Source organism: Megalops cyprinoides, chromosome 21 (assembly GCF_013368585.1).
Source record: "Megalops cyprinoides isolate fMegCyp1 chromosome 21, fMegCyp1.pri, whole genome shotgun sequence".
Taxonomy (NCBI): domain Eukaryota; kingdom Metazoa; phylum Chordata; class Actinopteri; order Elopiformes; family Megalopidae; genus Megalops; species Megalops cyprinoides.
Window position 1 is genome coordinate 2,899,509 of NC_050603.1, and position 18,765 is coordinate 2,918,273.

Genomic DNA, 18,765 nt, shown 5'->3' on the forward strand with positions numbered 1-18,765 from the left:
CTATAAGATTCCTATCTCTACACAGAAACTTACAAATTTTCTGTGATATGCAGCTATATTGTAGCAGATGGAGGATTGTGATAAATGTGCTAGTATATCATAAAATGAATTATGGAGTCATAATCGGAATGTGGATCATCTGATCTCATCCAGGAGAGCAGAAACATTTCACATGGAATTCAGAATCTAGAATCACTGACCGTTCTGTCCATTGACCAACAGAGGAGCAGTTGTGCCATTTGGCTGACCTAAGATAAAATCAATGAGAGTTAAACACAAGGCCTGACACAAGAGCAGAGAGTCCAGCTCTATGGCTTAATCCGTTGCCAGCTACTCTGGTCTTTCTAGATGCCCCCCCAAAAAAAAAAGTTTTACGGAATTGACTCTCAGATCCAATTTAAGCATAATGCAGACACTTGGTTGGAACGGCAGCTTTTGGTTGAGGAGCTGGTGGTATTGCTGAGAGACACACAGAAGTGAAAATGCAGTTTAACGTGTCTCTTGGGCTTGATAAAGCCTTAACGTGACGGACACTGTCGAAACTAAGTGCCAAAGGCAGGATGGGTTCTGACTCCAGTTCAGTGGATGGAGGCCTGTGCAGAGTTAGGGACTCACCAAGTGTCACCACTGCCACTGGAGCCTGCATCTGTGCCTGGTCTGCAAAAACAGAAACGAATATTAGACTCAGGCCCTGCACAGACCTGCACTGTTCCAAGCTGTTCTGTCCCGTCTCTGTGTGCTCCTGCAGTCGTATTTCATATAGATTTTACATGCAAAGAACATCTCAACAGCTTGAAGATGCTCACCAGGACCTGCATCACACTGATGAGCTCCAGGTGATGTGGTGAAACATGTTAAATAAAAAAGCTAGACCTCACCACCTTGTTTGTGCAAAAAGCCAACACAAAAATTAGGTTATCGGGATGTGTGTGCAAAAATGAATCCAGGTCTTACCGATTCTTCTCCTTCTGATAAGAAATGCAACCCCTGCCAAAACAGCTGCCACGACCACAATGGTAACCATAACACCGGCGACCACCTGAATGGTACAATCACCATCGCCACAGTTCCAACATTGGTGATCTGCAACACAGAAGGAAAACATTAATTATACACCAGGGTTTCTGGGTTTCTGTTAGCCCGTAATTACTGGGTTTTGCCTGGTTAAATTTATTTTAAAAAACAAAAAATTATAAACTTGCTGGTCAAAATGTCCAGTAATAATGCTCATACAAAATGTAGCTATAACAAAGGCTTTCTCTAAACAGGACATTTGTGTTTTTACAGTGAACCCCGATTGGGCTACACTGGCTAAAACTGCCTGTGTTCTGCCCCTGTGAAGCGTGCCAGCAGAGAGGGGCTTCGCTCTGCAGAGTCGAATTAAGACGGCGCTGGGAAGTCATCTGAAGGAGGAGAGAGTGACGCAGATTATGCGCATTGCATACTATTTCATGAATATTTTATTCACAGTAAGAATTGCTTAATCATGTAATGGGTTGATCTTATTGAGTGAAAGTAAGAATTAAATACACAAAAGATGGTACTGGGATACAAACGTCAAGGCACTGGCTGAATCACCTGGTTGCCGTTAGATTTTAACAGGAAAAACTGGAGTAAACTAATTTAGCTTGGAAAAAGTCCTGATCCTTGAAGTAACTGTAGGAATATTAGCAGCTGTCAGTCACTGACTGTGATTGGTAGACAGTAAATCATAATTACCCCACATTTCAATCACCGGCTGACTCAGGGTTACATGCTTGACCACACAGCTGTACTCTGCTTTGTCAGACGTATCGACGTCCACCATCTTCCTCATCTGATACGTCTCCAGTACGTCCCCATTGGGCAGGATTCCTGAAGAAGTGACTCCATCTCTGTCTGTCAGGGGCACACCGTCCCTCATGATGTGCACCTCCACGTCCTTCGGGTAGAATCCAGTGGCCAAACACGTCAGAGTACGCTTGTCATCCTTTGCCTTTGCAAAGACGAACACTTCAGGAGGAGCTGAGGAAGAGAAAGCATGATAAATGAAGAAACTCATAACACAGAGCTCTTACCTGCTCAGAGCAGGTGGCGGCTGATATTTCATTCCAGCATGTTATACTTCATGTTACATGTGTAGGTACAGACCACACACTGCAGAATTATTGTGGACGACTCAGCCTGTAGCCACACCTTGCTCAGTCAACGATTGGAGTTTACATTTTAAACACAGCCTCTGTCTGATGATTGAAAAAAAGCAGATCTCACGTACAGTGTCGACTTTGCTCTGCCACTTGAGCCTCTGAGTATGTGACGAATTTGGACAGCCAATCCATGCACTCCTTCTCCAGGTACCCCTTGGTGTACTGGTTGAGGATCTGAACATCATCCCACTTTTTCTTGGTGGGGAAGGCTTGCTGCACTGAGGCCACCCACTGCATATTGGCATCATCGAAGGACAGGAAGTCCTCGCCATCGTAGCTGTACTGGTCGAAGCCCTTCTGAAATTTCAGCTGGTTCCCAGACAGCTTCTCAACCTCACAGCCATGCTTCCACTGCAGGATGTGGAGATCTGAGAGGAGATGAGAGAGACATACATTTTTAAAAAATAAAGGTTTCAATATATGCAATATTTAATGAGTAACAATAATGATCCAACTACTCTTAGGCAGTTTCTACTCTTGAAAATGAGAGCTTGATCCTTAAATTACAGCTCTATAGAGCTGCAATTTTCATAAACAGAAACAGGTTAGCTCAGGCTTTTCCTGACTGAAAACATTTTGTGTATATATAGAAGCTAAGCAGTATAGATGCATGTCATAATGCTTAGGCTACTAATTAAAATGTGGATTGCAAGTTTGCTTGTATACCAGAAGAATAATCACATTAAGGCAGCTATGATACAAATACAGTAAATAGACAACTAACCACATGGTTGTGATTTTTAAAGCAATGTCCACATATCTGATAGCAATGCTTTTCCCCCATAATGATAGCGGTGTCGCTAACTTTGTTTAAATCATGGTTTGTATTCCACCCCATCACCCCTGTCCTGGTCTCTGCCTCTGTTCTAGAATGTCCATGATGTTCTGAATAGGTGGCACTGGTCAGGACTGTCCCTCACCAGACTTGTTGTGATGCATGCGGTCCATCAGAATATTGACGTTGACGTTGAACCACTGTTCCTTGCTCTTGCGGGACTGAGTGCCTTTCAGCCAGTAATCTTCAGGCAAATTCTTCCTCATCCAGTCCTGCGTAGGAATCTTCCTCTGATCCTTGCTGTTGTAATAATCGATCGTTCTGTCATCCAGGATTCCCATGGCAGTGAACTGGTAGAGGCCTGGAGCATTTAGACCTGGGGGCTTCGAAAGAGCCGTGTAGATGTACTGAAGAGAGTGAATCTCTGGGGGAGAGAAGGGGAGTTAGTGAGAGGGTTACTACAGATAGACAACTGAATAGAGGCTCCATATAAACAGACTATGACCCAGATGCAATCTATGAGTAGTGTGTTTTGCCATCGTCTTTGGGAGAACAATTTAATCAAGCTTTTGGCTTGGAGGTTGAATTTGAAGTTGTAGAGATTAATTTAAAAAATGCCAAGCAGTGAGAAAACAAAAAAAAAATGCTGTCTTAGATTTTTAACACCAATATTTCTTTATCTTAATCTGGACCAAAACCTCACCAGTCACACCTGTTGTCCACCCACAAAACATTCTGAATTGTCATCACTGTGTCTTGTGTCAGTTTGAGAAAACACCAACAACATGTTCACTATATCACTATGCTGTACACTGAAATTTATCAGAACTGGTTGCACAATCATACTATGTGCTCTGATCTGATGAACCTGTAGCTGGAGTATCAGTGTAGCACTGAAGCTGCGCTACTAAACCAAAAGGTGTTTGAGTCCCATTCCCACCTGCTAAGCAAAGACTAACATTAATAAAAAGGCAATCTAATCACTCAGGGTCTGATGCACAACTGCCAGGGCTGGCCCAACGCATAAGCGAACCAAGCGCCTGCTTAGGGCCCCCCCCCGCGGCCACCAGAGGGCCTGCAAGAGCGCTTGAAATGTCCCACAAGAGAGCTTGCAATGTTTTTTGTGATATATTATGTCAATGGTAATCATAAAAAACACAATATTATGTTAACAATAGTCAATAGTATTGGCGGCGCCGAGGCGGTGGGGGGCCCCCAAATCAGTTTCTGCTCAGGGCCCCATAAAGGCTTGGGCCGGCCCTGACAACTGCTGTCATTTATGGTCTCTTCCTCTTGGGCGCTATAGTTTCAGTATCACACCAGCCGCACAGCTGCAGAATGTCAGCAGTCTGCATTCCGGGTGAGAACAGGAGCCCACAACGCACAGCCAGAACAAACACTTCCTGAAGCTGAAATATTTCTGACCAGATGAATCCACCCTGACGCTGCACACAGCTCAAATATGTGGCTATGCTCCTGGTGTGTTCTGTTAGTGTCAGGAATGGGTGTGGTGTTAACATTACTCTGGCATCTGGCACGCAAGACATGCACTTTGACCCAAGGTACACTAAGATATGACAGCACAGTGTTTTCCAACCCAAGGAATAAAGGCACAGACTGATATCTGATATCTGATAGGGCAGACTTAAATAGAATATATATATATATATATATATATATATATATATATATATATATATATAAGTATAATAATAAAAGTATAATGTAAAAATTATGTATATGTGTGTGTGTATGTATATTATGTATATAATTTTTTACATTAACCTCAGGATGATACTGAAAGCAATTCAGGTTCAACGCCTCGCTCAAGGCCAAAACAACAAAAGTGGCCCAGCTGTTGTGCGTGATTTGCTTATTACGCAGCCTTTTACGCCTTTTGTTCTTTGTTTCGATTTCTTAACGCTTTGCATTGCTGCGCTCTCTCTCGGCCACTATCATCTCCAAAGTGACACTCTTCTGTTAAAAATGCGTAATAACACTGACCATTAAAAAGGCATAATAACAAAAAATACAAAAAATAGTAGTACAAAAAAATATTTTACTGCGAGACGTTTCCTCAAGATCGCAAATCTCATAACTGTTGCACCTTACTGGTAGCACTAAAAAATGATATCCATGTTTTTATCATATAGATAAACAGATTAACTACACAAGACATTACATACTTTTATTAGATTATCTATACTAGATTAAGCCTAATGTTAGATGAAACAGGTGACCTATGGACCCAGCATTGTTTTATGGCTATCATAATCCGTCAGGCTCATTCGCTGCGTAGCCAGGCTACTGCAATAGAAACAGGTAAAAACTCAAGAGCCGTTCTTTCCATCGAAAATTCGAATGAGTTTCAGTTCAAATGAAAGACCACAGAAACTGACGGTAAATCGCTAAACATATAAAAGATAACAGAAGGTGGACGTGAGAAATACACGTATTAAATTCTCATTTTAAATGGGGCACGGCAACGGTGATATGACACGGATTTTCTATAAATGTATTCACTGTGATTTCTGCGTAGTCGTTGGAACCATCTGCTACACCAGAAACAAATATTTCGAGCAACAAAAAGTCATATAGACTTAGTTTATAGCTAAAACTGTACAGACTTGGATAAACAACTTTAGTTACACTTTCACTTTTTAAAAACACCCTCTCTCCAAATACATAAGCCAAGACTTACCGCTATGGACAGTCCACAACGTCGCGAACAGAAGAAGAAAAATAAAGACCTTCATCTTTCAATCTTCATGAAAGTACTATTACTACATGAAATTGGGCACTTTAATGTTTCGCATGAAGATTCCACCTCGACCGTCACCAGCGATCCAAAGGTAAGACTGGCGAAAGGTGCGCTTCCTCCTTCAAAAGACGCACCCTCTCTTCTATATTAAACCAATCAAACGCGACGTCCTTGAAAACGCAGCTTGTTGTCGGGTGCGTATCGTGGCGGCAGGTGTTATAGCTGCTGGTTAGGCTGAGGCACGAACACATTTTATAAATGTTCTCACCCAGTTAACTAGTCAAAATAACTTGATGCTGGGCGTTGCGTGTCTGCGTGACTCGCGGGAAGTGGTGTGACTTGTGTTCAGAACGTATTCGGCTATATATGTTCACACAGCCATTGATCCATTTTGTCTATAATGAATATAATCAATGACAATTAATGAATGTAATTTATTTTATTATAATCATTATAAATAAATATAAGAATTTAGCTGTAATTTTAAAAACAATTATGAGAAAAGTACATATTTTTAGATTGGATTCAAACACAGCAAATGTGCCTCTGATGGTTTCATCAACGGAAATAACTCACCTGTTTATTAATGAGTATTTTCAGGGTTATTTCAACATAATACACCTGGAGGGGCCGATTCATTTCTGCACAAACGCAAAGTCATGCAAAGCGCACAAGAAAAAGCAAGAGACCGATTCAAGTTTGACCCTTTATTGAAATGATTCGAAAATCCCCCCGCCGTCTTTCGCAAATTTCAGTCTTCCCTCATTCTCCATGAAGCCCACTTTCACCGCGATACTTTAACGAAGAGCCTCTTATGAAGAAGAATCTCTTATGAACAGCTTTTGGTGCGACATTAACTCCATGTTGTACATCTCATGAACACAGACAGGAAACGCCATTCAACATCTCAACATAAGAGCGATTAAGCCATTGACGATTCTGTGAACAGACAAGAAAATCTATTAAGCATCATTCTGACTACAGGAAAGACGGGTCTTTCTGCGCTGGTGATTTACTTATGATATGCTATTGCTAAGTATGTGTGCGCGCCTGTGAGCGTGCGTGCGCTGAATGTATGATAAATTCCCCTTTCAGTCCAGAGATGGGACTCAGACAAAGTATCAGTGTAAAAGTGGATTTGACTCTTTCCCCACGGCTTCTTCACCTCTCACACCGCCTCTCCCCTCTTTTACCAAGAACATCTCCCTCTCACTCTGCCTTTCCCTGTCTTTCCCACAGTTATCTCTCCAAATCTCCTTCTCACCAGCTAATTTTTCCCTCTATTCCCTCTTTTCAATGTTTTGTTCAGCCTCTCACCTGGATCCCATAACTGCCTTTAAATTTTAGTATTACTCTCTCCTACACTCCTTCCCCTCCTCTCTCTTTCTCTTTATCATCCTGTCTTTCCACCCTTCTAATGAATAACTATTCCCCCCCATTTCACCACTGCATTCTCCTTCTGTTGTCTCTCCACACCTCCCTGCCCTCTTTCTCCCCTCTTTCCCTCAGTCCCACTACGCCCCCTGCCACTTCCCCCCTCCCACCCCTCATTTCTTCCCAAAACGGAACCCAAATCCCCCTTTCTGTCTGTTGAAAGCCTGAAGGCCCCCGGCTATGGACGTCAGCGCCTCGTTCCTCTTCTCGCCCCCTTCTCCCTCTTCCTCTCCCCCCTCGAGGTAGTGCAGAGCCTCCAGAGGGTGCTCTGGAAAGTGACCCATCGGCACTCTCGGCCAGCCCTCTCTCTGCCCCTTCCTTCCGTCCTCCGAGCCCCAGCCGTCCGCCGGCTCCAGCTCTACTGCCAGGTCGTGGCCCTGACTGCCAGGCCCCAGCTCTTGCGATGGCACCCAGGGTAGTGGAGCTGCTCCAGGTAGGCCGAGCGAAGCCTGGAGCTGGAGTAAGGCAGCCTCCCAGTCAGGGTGTTCCAAACTGGGATGGAGCAGTGTTGGGTTGCGGGGGTGGGGGAGAGCATAGGCATTGGGGATGGGACCCAGCAGAGCCAGAGAGAGGAGGGCAAGGGACAGGAGGGAGGAGCAGAGATGGAATGCAGGAGTCGTCATCTGAGAGAAACGAAAAAATAAAATCAGTTGAAAATAACGAAGAGAGACGGACATAAAGCGACAAAAAAAAATAAAAATAAAAATAAAAATATCTCAGATAATGTGTACTTTTCCAAACTTCAACTGGTAGAGACAGAGAGATAGAAAGAACTCATTGAAATGAGACGGCATGGTTTCTAAATGAACAGCAGGTATGCACACACGCATTCGCACACGGTCCTCAGAATATTAAAATACGCTGTGAGATCTTCATAAAAGCTGTCGCATGGTATAATAAAAAACAGCATGCATTTTTTAAATACCAAAGCATGTATCATATTTTACATTTCCATATAAATTATTGACACGTATACATTAAAATATAAGATACAGCATATAATTTACATATTTTATATTTTTATATGTATTAATAACCAATATACATGTACAATAGTGCTATAGAGCACATGCAAAAATATCTATTTTTTCAAATTATTCCTCATATTTCACATTTTTAAAGGATATCACATTTCTGACAAAGGTTCAACACGAAAGCACGTCAGACATCCCTCGCATGCAAACATCCGAAACACACTGTAAGCAAATATACGAACACAGGGTTTTGACAAATAACTGAAAAACAAACACATATGCTGCAGGGTACCTTGTAGATTCATCCGCATTTCTCTCCCTTTCTCTGGTGCCTGTTCTTTAAATACCCTTCTTTATTCATCAGTCCATTCGGACAGAAGCATGGGGTCCGTCTCCTCTGATTGGTCAGCGGTGCTTTGACGCACCAGCGTCCCTCTATGATGTCATCAACATTCTTGCAACGTGGAAACAGCGGTAATTTAACTGAGTGATCCAAGTGGCCAATTACTGCAGTTTATTGTGAAGACATTTCCCTGGATCTTTAAACAAAAGCGGTTATTTTTCTGTTGAGAAGTTCATCTCTCATGGCAGAGGCAACACCCGCCGAAGGCATTCTATTCTCCACGTGAGGCTCTCCAAGCAGTGCTGTCTTTTATACCCGATTCAAAGCCAGCTGAATCCCCCTCTTTCCTTTAAATAACTGACAGGACAGTGTCATGCAGCAATAATGTTTTGTGTGACTGGCAACGGTGGAAAGGTACTTTTTATTTTTGTTTGCGTGGATGAATTTGTGTGATTTTTTTTGCAGCAATAACTCCCCTCTCTATGTCCTGTTCGCCATTTTGGATTCAGCATCTGAGTGAATTTCAGTAAATCATGTGCGCAAACACTCCCTTTGATGTTAACAGAGCAGCCCTGAAACAGAAACCAAAAGGAGACATATATATCTCTCTCAGAGGCTGACATTCAGCGGCAAACGTAACCATCAAACCAAACAGTGTTTTGTGCAGCAGTTTGGTGGAGTGGGCAGGAGACAGACAGTCAACACGAATATCAGTTTGAGTCCCAGGTGGGTCTCTGCTGCTCGACCCATGGCTGAGGTACTTACCCAAACAGCCTCAGTAAATATCCACCTGTATAAATGGATAACGTGTAAAAACTGTACGCTTTTAATAGGAGGTTAATACAGTATATACACACTGCCTGGACACTACAGTACATTAACACATTGTCTGAGTGGGGCACAAATGAGAGCGAGAATGAGAGACATCAAAAGTCAGCCGTCTCAGTGAAAGGATGTGTTTATTTGTGGTTTCAAGACACACTTAGGGAATCACACTGGCTCACAGTTAATTACGCCAAAAGGTCAGGGGTCAGGAACGCAGCGACAGACAGAATAAGACATGAGGTGAGAGAGGAGAAGAGGAATGTTTCTTTTATTATCTTTTGTTATCAAATGTCAGCACAATGAAAAAAAAAATCAAAAGGAGACCACCCGAACCTGAATCAAATTAATTAGTCTGATAGCCAGCTCTGTAGTGTGAAAGCGGTGTCAAACAGTCAAACAAACCTGCTGATACGGAAACACATCAATATGCACATACACACATGCACACACGCACGCACACGCACACTACAGTTTCACTTCACACATTTGCATCTGCTGTTTTTTTTTTTACTTTACAGTGCTTCTACACCAGACTGTCAACACTTCCATCAGCCTGTTGGGCATGACTAACATCTCTCTACCTCAATATACTATATGCTATACTCTATATGTTACACCACAACATTCCCCTGTCAAACTGTTTATTTACCTACTCACACATCTTGTCATTTATCTCTCACTTCAACAGCTATGTTCCTCTAAAATCTAGAAATCTACAACATCTAATGCCTACATTCTTATGTGTCTGTCCACACGGTATAGGCATCACTTGGAACGGGCACTGCACGGATCCACTGATCTTTAAATTATATGAAAGTGTCAATCAAAACACTGGCGCTCACTATCAGACCATCCAGGTGACATACTGATCTGGACCTGCACTGCACCAGCTCTGAATCTTTCTGCAGCTGCAATGCTTCAGACTTTCAGATGGATACTACTGTATGCTTGAGCAAGGTCATCCTTGGTGAAGGTTGTCTGTTTAGCAAATTAATAACAAAGAATTATTCTGTTGATGTGACATATCTATCTCTCCACTGACTTCAAATTTAACAGAAAAAATAACCTCTTGACATTGATACCTAATTTGATCGTTTGTTTATGAGCAACATCTGATCAACAATGTTTTCACAGACCTGGAGGAACGCAGATTCAAACAGGCACTGCCTGCATCCAGCCAGTCGATCTGTCAGGTCATACTTGCTCAGTTCAGACATTGGTGCAAATGCAACTATTGTGCTGGCAGCAAGGACGTTACAACAATAACATAATAACAGTGAAGAAATGTGAAATAAACACTACACTGCATACTGTCACCACAGCATCTAACAATAATATTGATGAAGTGTCTTGTCAGAATCTCCCCCTCTCTCTATCCCAGGCTCCCCAAGGTCAAGGGTCATTAAGGGAGAGAGCCTAGGTGTATGCTGGTTATTGTAGTCCTGGACATAAGCATCTTTATACCCGGCAGAGTGGCTGGTGGGACTTTGAGGTGTGTCACTTAGGGGTGCTGTTAGCAAGGACAGCTCCAGGTGGTTGATGGTGCTGGTCTGAAGGGCCTGTGATTGCTGGGAGGTTGCTATGGAGGCGGCGGTGGTTGCCATGGCTTCGGCTTTCAGGGCAACGGGGGAGTTGCACTGTGATTCCTCTGCTGGGAGGGAGCGCCTGAGTTTGGCTCTGGCGTTCTGAAACCACACCTGAGGCCGAGAGAGAAGGAGAAGGAGAAACAGAGAAACTGGCGTTCTGAAACCACACCTGAGGCCGAGAGAGAAGGAGAAGGAGAAACAGCAGCAGAGGACAGACACCACACTACAAGGAGATGGAAATCAGGGTAATGCTTTATAAACCAAGGCCATGTTCGGCATTGGAGATGATGTACAAAATGGCTATACAATAAAAATGGAAGATAATTGCTGCACAATTCTTTCTAAAAATAGAAAAAAGCAGATTTTGATTAAAGTCATTCTGGCCATCTGCATGAGGCTACATCAAACCCTTGTTTACAATCAGGCCCAGTGCCAGGAGAAAATACAGAGGGATGCAATTGCAACATTTACATCAGTGTCATTTAACAGATGCTCTTACCCAGAGCAACTTACACAGGTTACAGTTTTTACATGTTATCCATTTATTCAGACAGATATTCAGTGAAGCAATTCTGGGTTAAGTACCTTGCCCAAGGGTACAGCAGCAGTGCCTCAGCTAGGGATCGAACCAGCAACCACACTGCCGCCACAGTAGGTACTAACTGTGTCCCACATATTGAACAATGCCAACATACTCTGGCGTGATACAGCACGTCGGGTACGTCATGACAGCAGCAAACCCCGGCTCACCTGCAGAACCCTCTTTGGCAGTCCCGTCCGATGTGAGAGGCAGCTCCAGTCCTTGCCGTCTGGGTTGTGCTTCAGTGCAAAGTAAGATTCCATGGCTCTCAGCTGCTCGCTGCGGAAGCACGTCCTGATTCGCTTGGTCCTTCCTCGAGACCCACCCCCTGTCTGCCTATCCTCCAATCGGGGCTCAGGGCTGCTGACTGGCTCCTCCCCCTCTATAGTGTTGGCTGCAGCAAAGGTTGTGTTGTCATGATGACACGATGATAATAATGATTACAACTATCTCTACTGTTTGACTACTTTTAATCATTTACATATAGTTTGATCAGGTGGTTTCAGTATTATTGCCGACTCAAAAATGTTTAATCTGATTTTTTAATAATGTACAATATTAACATCACAACTGTTCATGTCACCACATCACTCAATGTAATTGTGTGTCTTTGTTCTTGTTGCTTTTAAATGTGACATCGGCTGCACTGTAACAACATCATACTGTAAAAAAAAAAACTCTTTACCCTCTCTCTCCGCGGGCCTGGGGTGGCGAGGATGGGAGGGGTGTGTCCTGTTACCCGCTTGGTAATGTGACTGACAGTACAAGCTCCGCCCCTGCACATAGTACAGGTTTCCAGGTAGCAAAGTGACATCACACTCCTAGGCAAAACAGAATTTTCCTGGGTGGTTACCACTGTAAATATAGATCTAAGAGGACAGTGTTAGACTCCTGGTATTGATAAATGACCACAGATACAAAATATCAGATTGGCTGCAGCATTGTATTCCCCATTGATTATACCATTTTACCCAATTTTGGCATCCAATTTGCCAGCAGCGTCTATCACAGATAAAGAATTGCATTTGAATTTGAATCCGAGCGTAAACGTATGGATACTTCAAATAACTATTGCTCAATTTGCTCAAGATGGAACCAATCTGACAATTCTATATCTATGACACCAACTAACCTGGCAGGAGAAGCAGTGGGGGTGAAAGGTCAATGCTCCAGACCTCATGACCAGGGCGGACGACGGGATTGGCTGAGTGCAGCGGGCACAGCGGCCGACACTGAACAACCTGTCCGTACAGGAAAACAACATGAGGAAACATTAACGGGACAAGCGAAACCAAGGCAAAACAATGCTGTGAGTAAAAGACATAAAATCATGATTTAGCAGTGCCAGGATGTGTGTGTGTATGAGTGTGTGCTTCTGCCTTTCAGAATCAGAATCAGACTTTATTGGCCAAGCAAGCTTCTGTACATACAAGGAATTTATTTGACTCTGGTTCCAGCGTCTCGCATAGGGCTTGCACTACGTAAATACAATGTAAATACAACGTAAAAGTGACAACAACAAATGCCAAACAACAGTAGTGTTACAATGAACAGCAGCAGTAGTGCAGGACACATACGAGGAATAAGTATGGCGTGAATGAGGTATATATGAACAGCCTTTGCACAATGAACATGAGTTACAGAGAGCTTTCGATTTTTCTTTCTCACAGTTTGACTGGGTTGATAAAGCTAAAATCAGAGTAAATGCTGCAGTGAAACAGAAAACAGCTCTGTCCGCGGGCGGAGACCAGCACAGTCAGGGGTGGGAGGGGCGTGACAGTGTGAAATGGCGGTAAAAGGGTGTGCGGGCGCCGTGACAGCGTGAAATGGCGGTGAAACGGAAGGGAACCTGCAGTAGTCCCGCTGGCAGTAGATCTTGCCGTCCCGGCAGTACAGGGAGGGATGGGCCTGCAGCTCACACTGGCATAGGCTGCAGCGGAGACACGCCCCGTGCCACGCCTGCCCCGCAGCCAATAGGACGAAGCGGTCGCAGACACGCCCCCCGCAGCCGCCGCAAACCATGCCCCACTGTCCCGCCTCCGCCGATGAGGCTGGGGACTGCAGGGAGTAGAGGGAAACAGAGGTGGGGTGGGGGTGGGGGGGGGGGGGGGGGGTAGTCAAAGACAGAGGGCAGGAGGAAGCTAACAATGAGTCAAATTAGAGTTAACAGTCATTTATGATAATAGGTTCCCAAACTTTCCAAGACACCCCCTAAATACTGTAATCCTGGCCAAGTCTCATCACGATCACGTGACATTTTCTTCATTGCTGTGTGTTTGTGCCCATCTTAGAACATGTATCAGTGTAACGGGAATGTTAATACTTTCAGCGAACTAAACCTGACTACATGAGGACATCTGGCTTATGTCTTGCAGGCACACAGAGTCAGATTGCTGGGTACGATGATAAAGCCATTGGCTGAACCTGGGATGGTGCAGGCAACTGGGTTGTATCGAACAGATGAGTGGGAGATTTTTTAAATTTATTTAGCTTTGCCTCAAAGGTACCTTCAGCATGAAATAACTCGTGTATATCCTCACGGTCCTGCTTTGAGATGTAAGTGTAGAATGACAAACGTGTATTGAATATATTCAGTTAAAGGTGACTGGTTTTAGGTACCAGAAGTGCAATTCCACAAACTGCCACCAGAGGAGCCCTTTCCCTTGTGCCAACAGCAGTTTTAACTCTCAAAAGTCCACCTCGTTTTCATTCACTCATGAATGTATGCAGTGTGCGAAATACCCGTTGGCAATGCCCCCCCCCCCCTACCCATACCTGCCAACATTTTGGTTTCAAAATACGGGAGTTTTTTTTTTAATAACTGAGTGTATTGTATGAATTGTGTGTGTAGATTGTGTTTCAGATGATCTGGCAACTTGGGTAACGCCAGACAAACATACAAAACTTATGGATCCGTGTATGACGATTATTCATGATAAAGTTTGCTGACCACAACTTTTGAATCATTGCAATGAAAAGCAAATACATTATTTTGTGTTTATTTTTCATACAAAGTGGGATGTAATGTCAGCCGCAGAAATTTGCTGTGATTTCAAAACCGGATTACTGAACAACGCTCAGAGAAACAACTAGCATCATCGGAAAGGGTAAGTTCTGCTGTTTATTTTGATATGCGGTATCCCTCCTCTGTCACAATCCTCACCACTATGTAGCAGGAGTTCTGGACCCGACCCTGGAGACGTTACGAGGTTAAAGGCTTTGCCTCGCTTTTAATGGACAAGGAGGGTATTGTTGAGGGCCACATTATGGACTGCAACCCACCCCATGCCCCCCCAACCCCCCGCGACTGTAAAGCAATGCACTCCCTAGCGTCCATAACACAATCGCTCCGTTTTCAAAGTGTTTTGGCAGGCCGGGCTTAACCGTGCATAGCAAATGTAGTGCCTAAAACCGCTGACCGATCGCTAATGGAAGTCTATGTCATCTGTGGATATGATTCCCTATGTGGGAGCAGCGCCCCAAATATGTCATTAAGGTTTAGAACATTAGCACATAGCTAACATTTCAGAACAAGTGTTGCTGAACTTGCATCCCACTCATAGCTCAGTTAATCTGTTTCCATCTGTGGCAGTTTGTTTCCAGCGTCCAAAATATGCGATCTTTTTTATTATTATTTTAACCTAAAACTCTCCCAGTTCTATCGGAATCGCAGATAGGCTATACCGACAGACAAAACTGACAGGCATTGCATTTAGGGTGATCGATATGGTAATAATGACACGTTGCCTAACAGTCTTTACCCCTTCCTGTAAAGGATTCTCTGTCGCCATGAAGGAGAATTATTTAAAATGTTTTAATAAGTTTATTAGAGAATGCTGTGATCACATGAGATGCCAGATGCAAAAAAAGTGAATGTATACTGCTTCCCACGGCCCTGGCTGGCACTGGAGGTGGGTCGGGGGAGGACATTTCGTGCGCAGCTTTGGGGCATGGACCACGGGCGCCCGATCGGTCGGCGGGGTTCGCTGTTGCTGGTGGGGCCGGGCCGGGCCGGCTGCAGCCTATCCTCCGCGGGGCGGGTCCCGGTTGCTCTCGGCTGGTGGCATGGTCGGATTCGATCCCAGGTCGCGGAGTTCGGTCTGCACTCGGGGCGGGTGCTTTTGCCCACTGAGCCACTCTTGATCCCCCCCACCTCCCTGATATTTTTAGCACTGTCGTCGGTGGCTTTGGTCCTCCCTGTTGCTGTTCTTTGCGTCTCGCTGGCTGTTTAAACACACTGCTTTGTGTACACAGCGTATCACTGCTCACGGTCTCAGGGCTGCTGGATTGTACCACTCCCACATAAGCTGTCAAATCGTAAAACCGTCAAAACGGTGTTTTCGGTTTTATATTGCTGAGTTGGCTCAATGAAGGAACCATTCAGTGCACTTTTCATGTCCTTCCTTCTCATGACTTTCAACTCCTTTCTATTTCCTGGAGTTTAAACATGGCTTTTTACAGTGTATCACCACTGCATGTAATAACTTTACAGAAATGCTAAAGATCTCGGGACACATCAATATTGATCCAGACTGAAATGGCCTGGTGTTAATATTGTAATGTTAAGTCTTAACAGGAGTCCTTCTATGGCCTGTCACCCTAAGCTGAAGGAGGATTTGTAGAATAAATGTTAGAGTACTGATCTGCGGAGAGATGATCTGCTACATCTTTGAGCTGCTCATATTCAGAGTCCCATTAAAAGGTCCATTGCGAGGAACCCTGGCTGCGTCATAAATGCATTATGAACTGATCTGAGAGCTCGCTCCCCGCGGTTCACGTCACCATGGTAATTAGTAGGAGGTCAGCAAGATGCTTCCCATCTTAAACATTTTTTAAAGATTTTTTTCCAGAGACCCCCCAAAATTTTGCAGTTGAGGCTTTCAGGGGATCTCCAGTGTCAATCAAAGGGTCCCAGACCCCCCAAGAACCCCCATATTTCGCACCCTGAATGTATGGCCAATTAATGATTCTATACCCTTGTGCACATTATGACAACAAATCCAAAGACCGGAATTTGGAAAAATATCATTGAAATTTTATCATCAGGGCAAAACAGAGTGTCAGTTTCTCTGGTCTGAATTCAGTGTAACAGACAGTAAAGGAAAACATGGGAACTTCTAATGAAGCCATCATACAGGATTAAAAGCCTCTGATATCAGAGAATCCATACAGGAGTATGCAGACGTAAATACAGAATCTGACAGGGAGAACTACTGATCTGCTGTGTTTATCTGTATGACTTTAGGCTATCTGAGCTAAACCCCTCATCATGGCCGATAGGAACTTTTTTCCTTCGGACCCATGATGGTGGGCTCGGCCATGCTGGTTAATCTGTAAGTCTCGTAGTAGGCTGGCAGGTCAAATCTGCAGAGAGCGAGTGATGTGAATGCTAAAGTCAGTGTAATCACCAGTAAGAAACATTGTAGAAAAAGGCCTATGAATAATTGCATTTGGCTTAAGTTGGTACAAAAGATTCCTCTTACACCAGGAATGGGGTTTTCATCTCTCTTGACAGGGCTCCTCCCCTCATCCACGGGCTCCGCCCCCTGCACCTCATCGCCATGGAAGCTGCCATTCAGAAGTTCCTCAAGGGTGCTGTCCACTGACATCATAGGATCCAAGTTCTCGCTGTCTCTGAGAAGACAGTGGGGCATGATTATAAATCAAACTACCGCATCACTTCAAATAATCTGTGCTCATTTTGAATCCCTCATTATCTGTGTGGCTTCTATTTGAGGGTGGTGCCTATTTGGAGTAATATGGTAATCTCCTTAACATAAACACTTAGGGAGGCAGATCTCTGAGAAAGTGAAACACAGGGAAAGTGTTTGGTTGGAGACACCAAACATTTACCAATCTGCATGATGTGAGCATTGCTGGATTCTTGTCAGGCAGTTAGAACGGACAACTTTAAAACAGCTCTCATCTTTCTTTCTGACAAAGTTCAATTTCAACCTCCACATGCAAATGTTAAATAGCTGCAGCAAAAATACTTACCATTTATCAGACAACAGGTGTGAGAAGAAAGTTGCCCTTTATGTCAAATAATTTCAATCAAGCAGGATTTATTTTTACAATCAGCTAGTCATCTGAAACTACTCCACAGAAGCTATGAGGAAAGTCACTGCCCAAAGAGCTGATTGGTGCAGCATCCATCACAAGGCTTTTTATTCCAGGACGTATACATCTCTATCCTCCCATTAAAGACACATCTGATGTTAATTTTTCGATGCTGGAAAATTTTCCATCTTTTAAAATCTGTATTTAGTTCAGAAATTACTTGGGTAGGAAACTGAACTAAAAAAAAAACAAGGCATGCAACACTAATTTGATTTGTTTAATTTGGTCTAGCTGTACGTAAAACAGATGTCATTACTGACTGTGAATCAGATCAGTTCAGAGCAAAAGCTCAGAGAGGTCTTACCTTTTGCTTTTTTGACCACGTGTCCGGTGTGCTGATAGCGTGAGTCAGACAGCCCGGCTTCCTTTATTCCCTAAAATCACTGCAGCCTGCAAGCCTCCCCTTTTGATCAATCGCCGTGTATATACACACCTCCAAAGTTATCACTGGGTCTTATGAAAACCTACGGATTGAGTAGTCCAGTGTTATAAAGAATACTTCTTCTTGTACTGGTGTATGGATAGGTTTGTTCGTATTGCTGCTTCAGCACCTGTTCCTACTTCAACGGCACTTTGTGTCCCTGTAGCTTTGCGTTTCTCTCTGTTAGTCGATCTCTGTAGGTAGCCGTCTAGCTCTCCGGTACCGCTCCCCCAGTTTTCATTCCCGAGTGATGTCACAATGCACCTGTAAACAGGACTGCCAGGGGCATGGTCAGACAGGTGAGCAGTTCTGATTGGCTGAAAAGGGGGAAATGGGGTGGGGTCAGGACCCCAAGGCTGCAGGAGTTGTCCCAGGAGACCAATTAAAAGGCAGAGTTGCGGGGAGGGGGGGGTGTGTGTGCTGTAGACGCCACCCAGGGCTGAAAATACACAGACGCACAGAGACAAAGACACAGCTGAAATTGTGTACACACACCCATAGGAGACAAACATGCCCAAGATTCAGACAGATGCTCACAAAAAAAAAACCCACAATAGACAGACAAATTGCAAGACTCCGCTGCATATGGCGACACAACACCAACACATTACACTGCAGCTGTACTACTGTCTTCACTAGGACTCTTATAAAAGAGATTTTAAATCTCAGTGGGATCCTCTCCTGGAAAAATAAAGGTTAAGCAAAAAAAAAAAAAAAACATTCACATAACCACACTACAGCATAAGAGTGCATAACAGTA

At 43.9% G+C, this 18,765-nt stretch overlaps 2 protein-coding genes across 2 annotated transcripts; both read right to left on the minus strand.

Moving 5' to 3' along the window:
- Positions 1 to 192: 192 nt before the first annotated feature.
- LOC118769065 (class I histocompatibility antigen, F10 alpha chain-like) lies at positions 193 to 5,748 on the minus strand. Its single transcript, XM_036516076.1, has 7 exons — positions 5,663 to 5,748; positions 3,107 to 3,385; positions 2,255 to 2,554; positions 1,720 to 2,004; positions 955 to 1,083; positions 616 to 657; positions 193 to 248 (listed from the first exon to the last, which is right to left on the minus strand). Exons 1-7 carry the CDS (start codon positions 5,715 to 5,717, stop codon positions 193 to 195), a joined length of 1,146 nt encoding a protein of 381 aa, XP_036371969.1. The 5' UTR covers positions 5,718 to 5,748.
- A 1,521-nt stretch (positions 5,749 to 7,269) lies between these two features.
- On the minus strand, positions 7,270 to 17,133 carry LOC118769066 (LIM/homeobox protein Lhx2-like). Its single transcript, XM_036516077.1, has 9 exons — positions 16,913 to 17,133; positions 16,764 to 16,828; positions 15,371 to 15,564; positions 13,314 to 13,522; positions 12,597 to 12,705; positions 12,150 to 12,285; positions 11,635 to 11,846; positions 10,682 to 10,995; positions 7,270 to 7,648 (listed from the first exon to the last, which is right to left on the minus strand). Exons 1-9 carry the CDS (start codon positions 17,116 to 17,118, stop codon positions 7,270 to 7,272), a joined length of 1,824 nt encoding a protein of 607 aa, XP_036371970.1. The 5' UTR covers positions 17,119 to 17,133.
- Between the last annotated feature and the right edge of the window lie 1,632 nt (positions 17,134 to 18,765).

What these genes read in the sequence shown, in the direction of transcription:
- LOC118769065 (XM_036516076.1), bottom strand. Translation starts at nt 5,717, where the DNA reads ATGAAGGTCTTTATTTTTCTTCTTCTGTTCGCGACGTTGTGGACTGTC. An exon ending in CATGCATCACAACAAGTCTG is followed by an intron (nt 2,555 to 3,106) that starts GTGAGGGACAGT and finishes ATCTCCTCTCAG; the next exon opens with ATCTCCACATCCTGCAGTGG. An exon ending in TATCAGAAGGAGAAGAATCG is followed by an intron (nt 658 to 954) that starts GTAAGACCTGGA and finishes CTGTTTTTGCAG; the next exon opens with ACCAGGCACAGATGCAGGCT.
- LOC118769066 (XM_036516077.1), bottom strand. Translation starts at nt 17,118, where the DNA reads ATGCCCCACTGTCTTCTCAGAGACAGCGAGAACTTGGATCCTATGATG. An exon ending in CAGGCCCGCGGAGAGAGAGG is followed by an intron (nt 11,847 to 12,149) that starts GTAAAGAGTTTT and finishes CCAACACTATAG; the next exon opens with AGGGGGAGGAGCCAGTCAGC. An exon ending in ATGACCCTTGACCTTGGGGA is followed by an intron (nt 7,649 to 10,681) that starts GCCTGGGATAGA and finishes GCTCCATCCCAG; the next exon opens with TTTGGAACACCCTGACTGGG.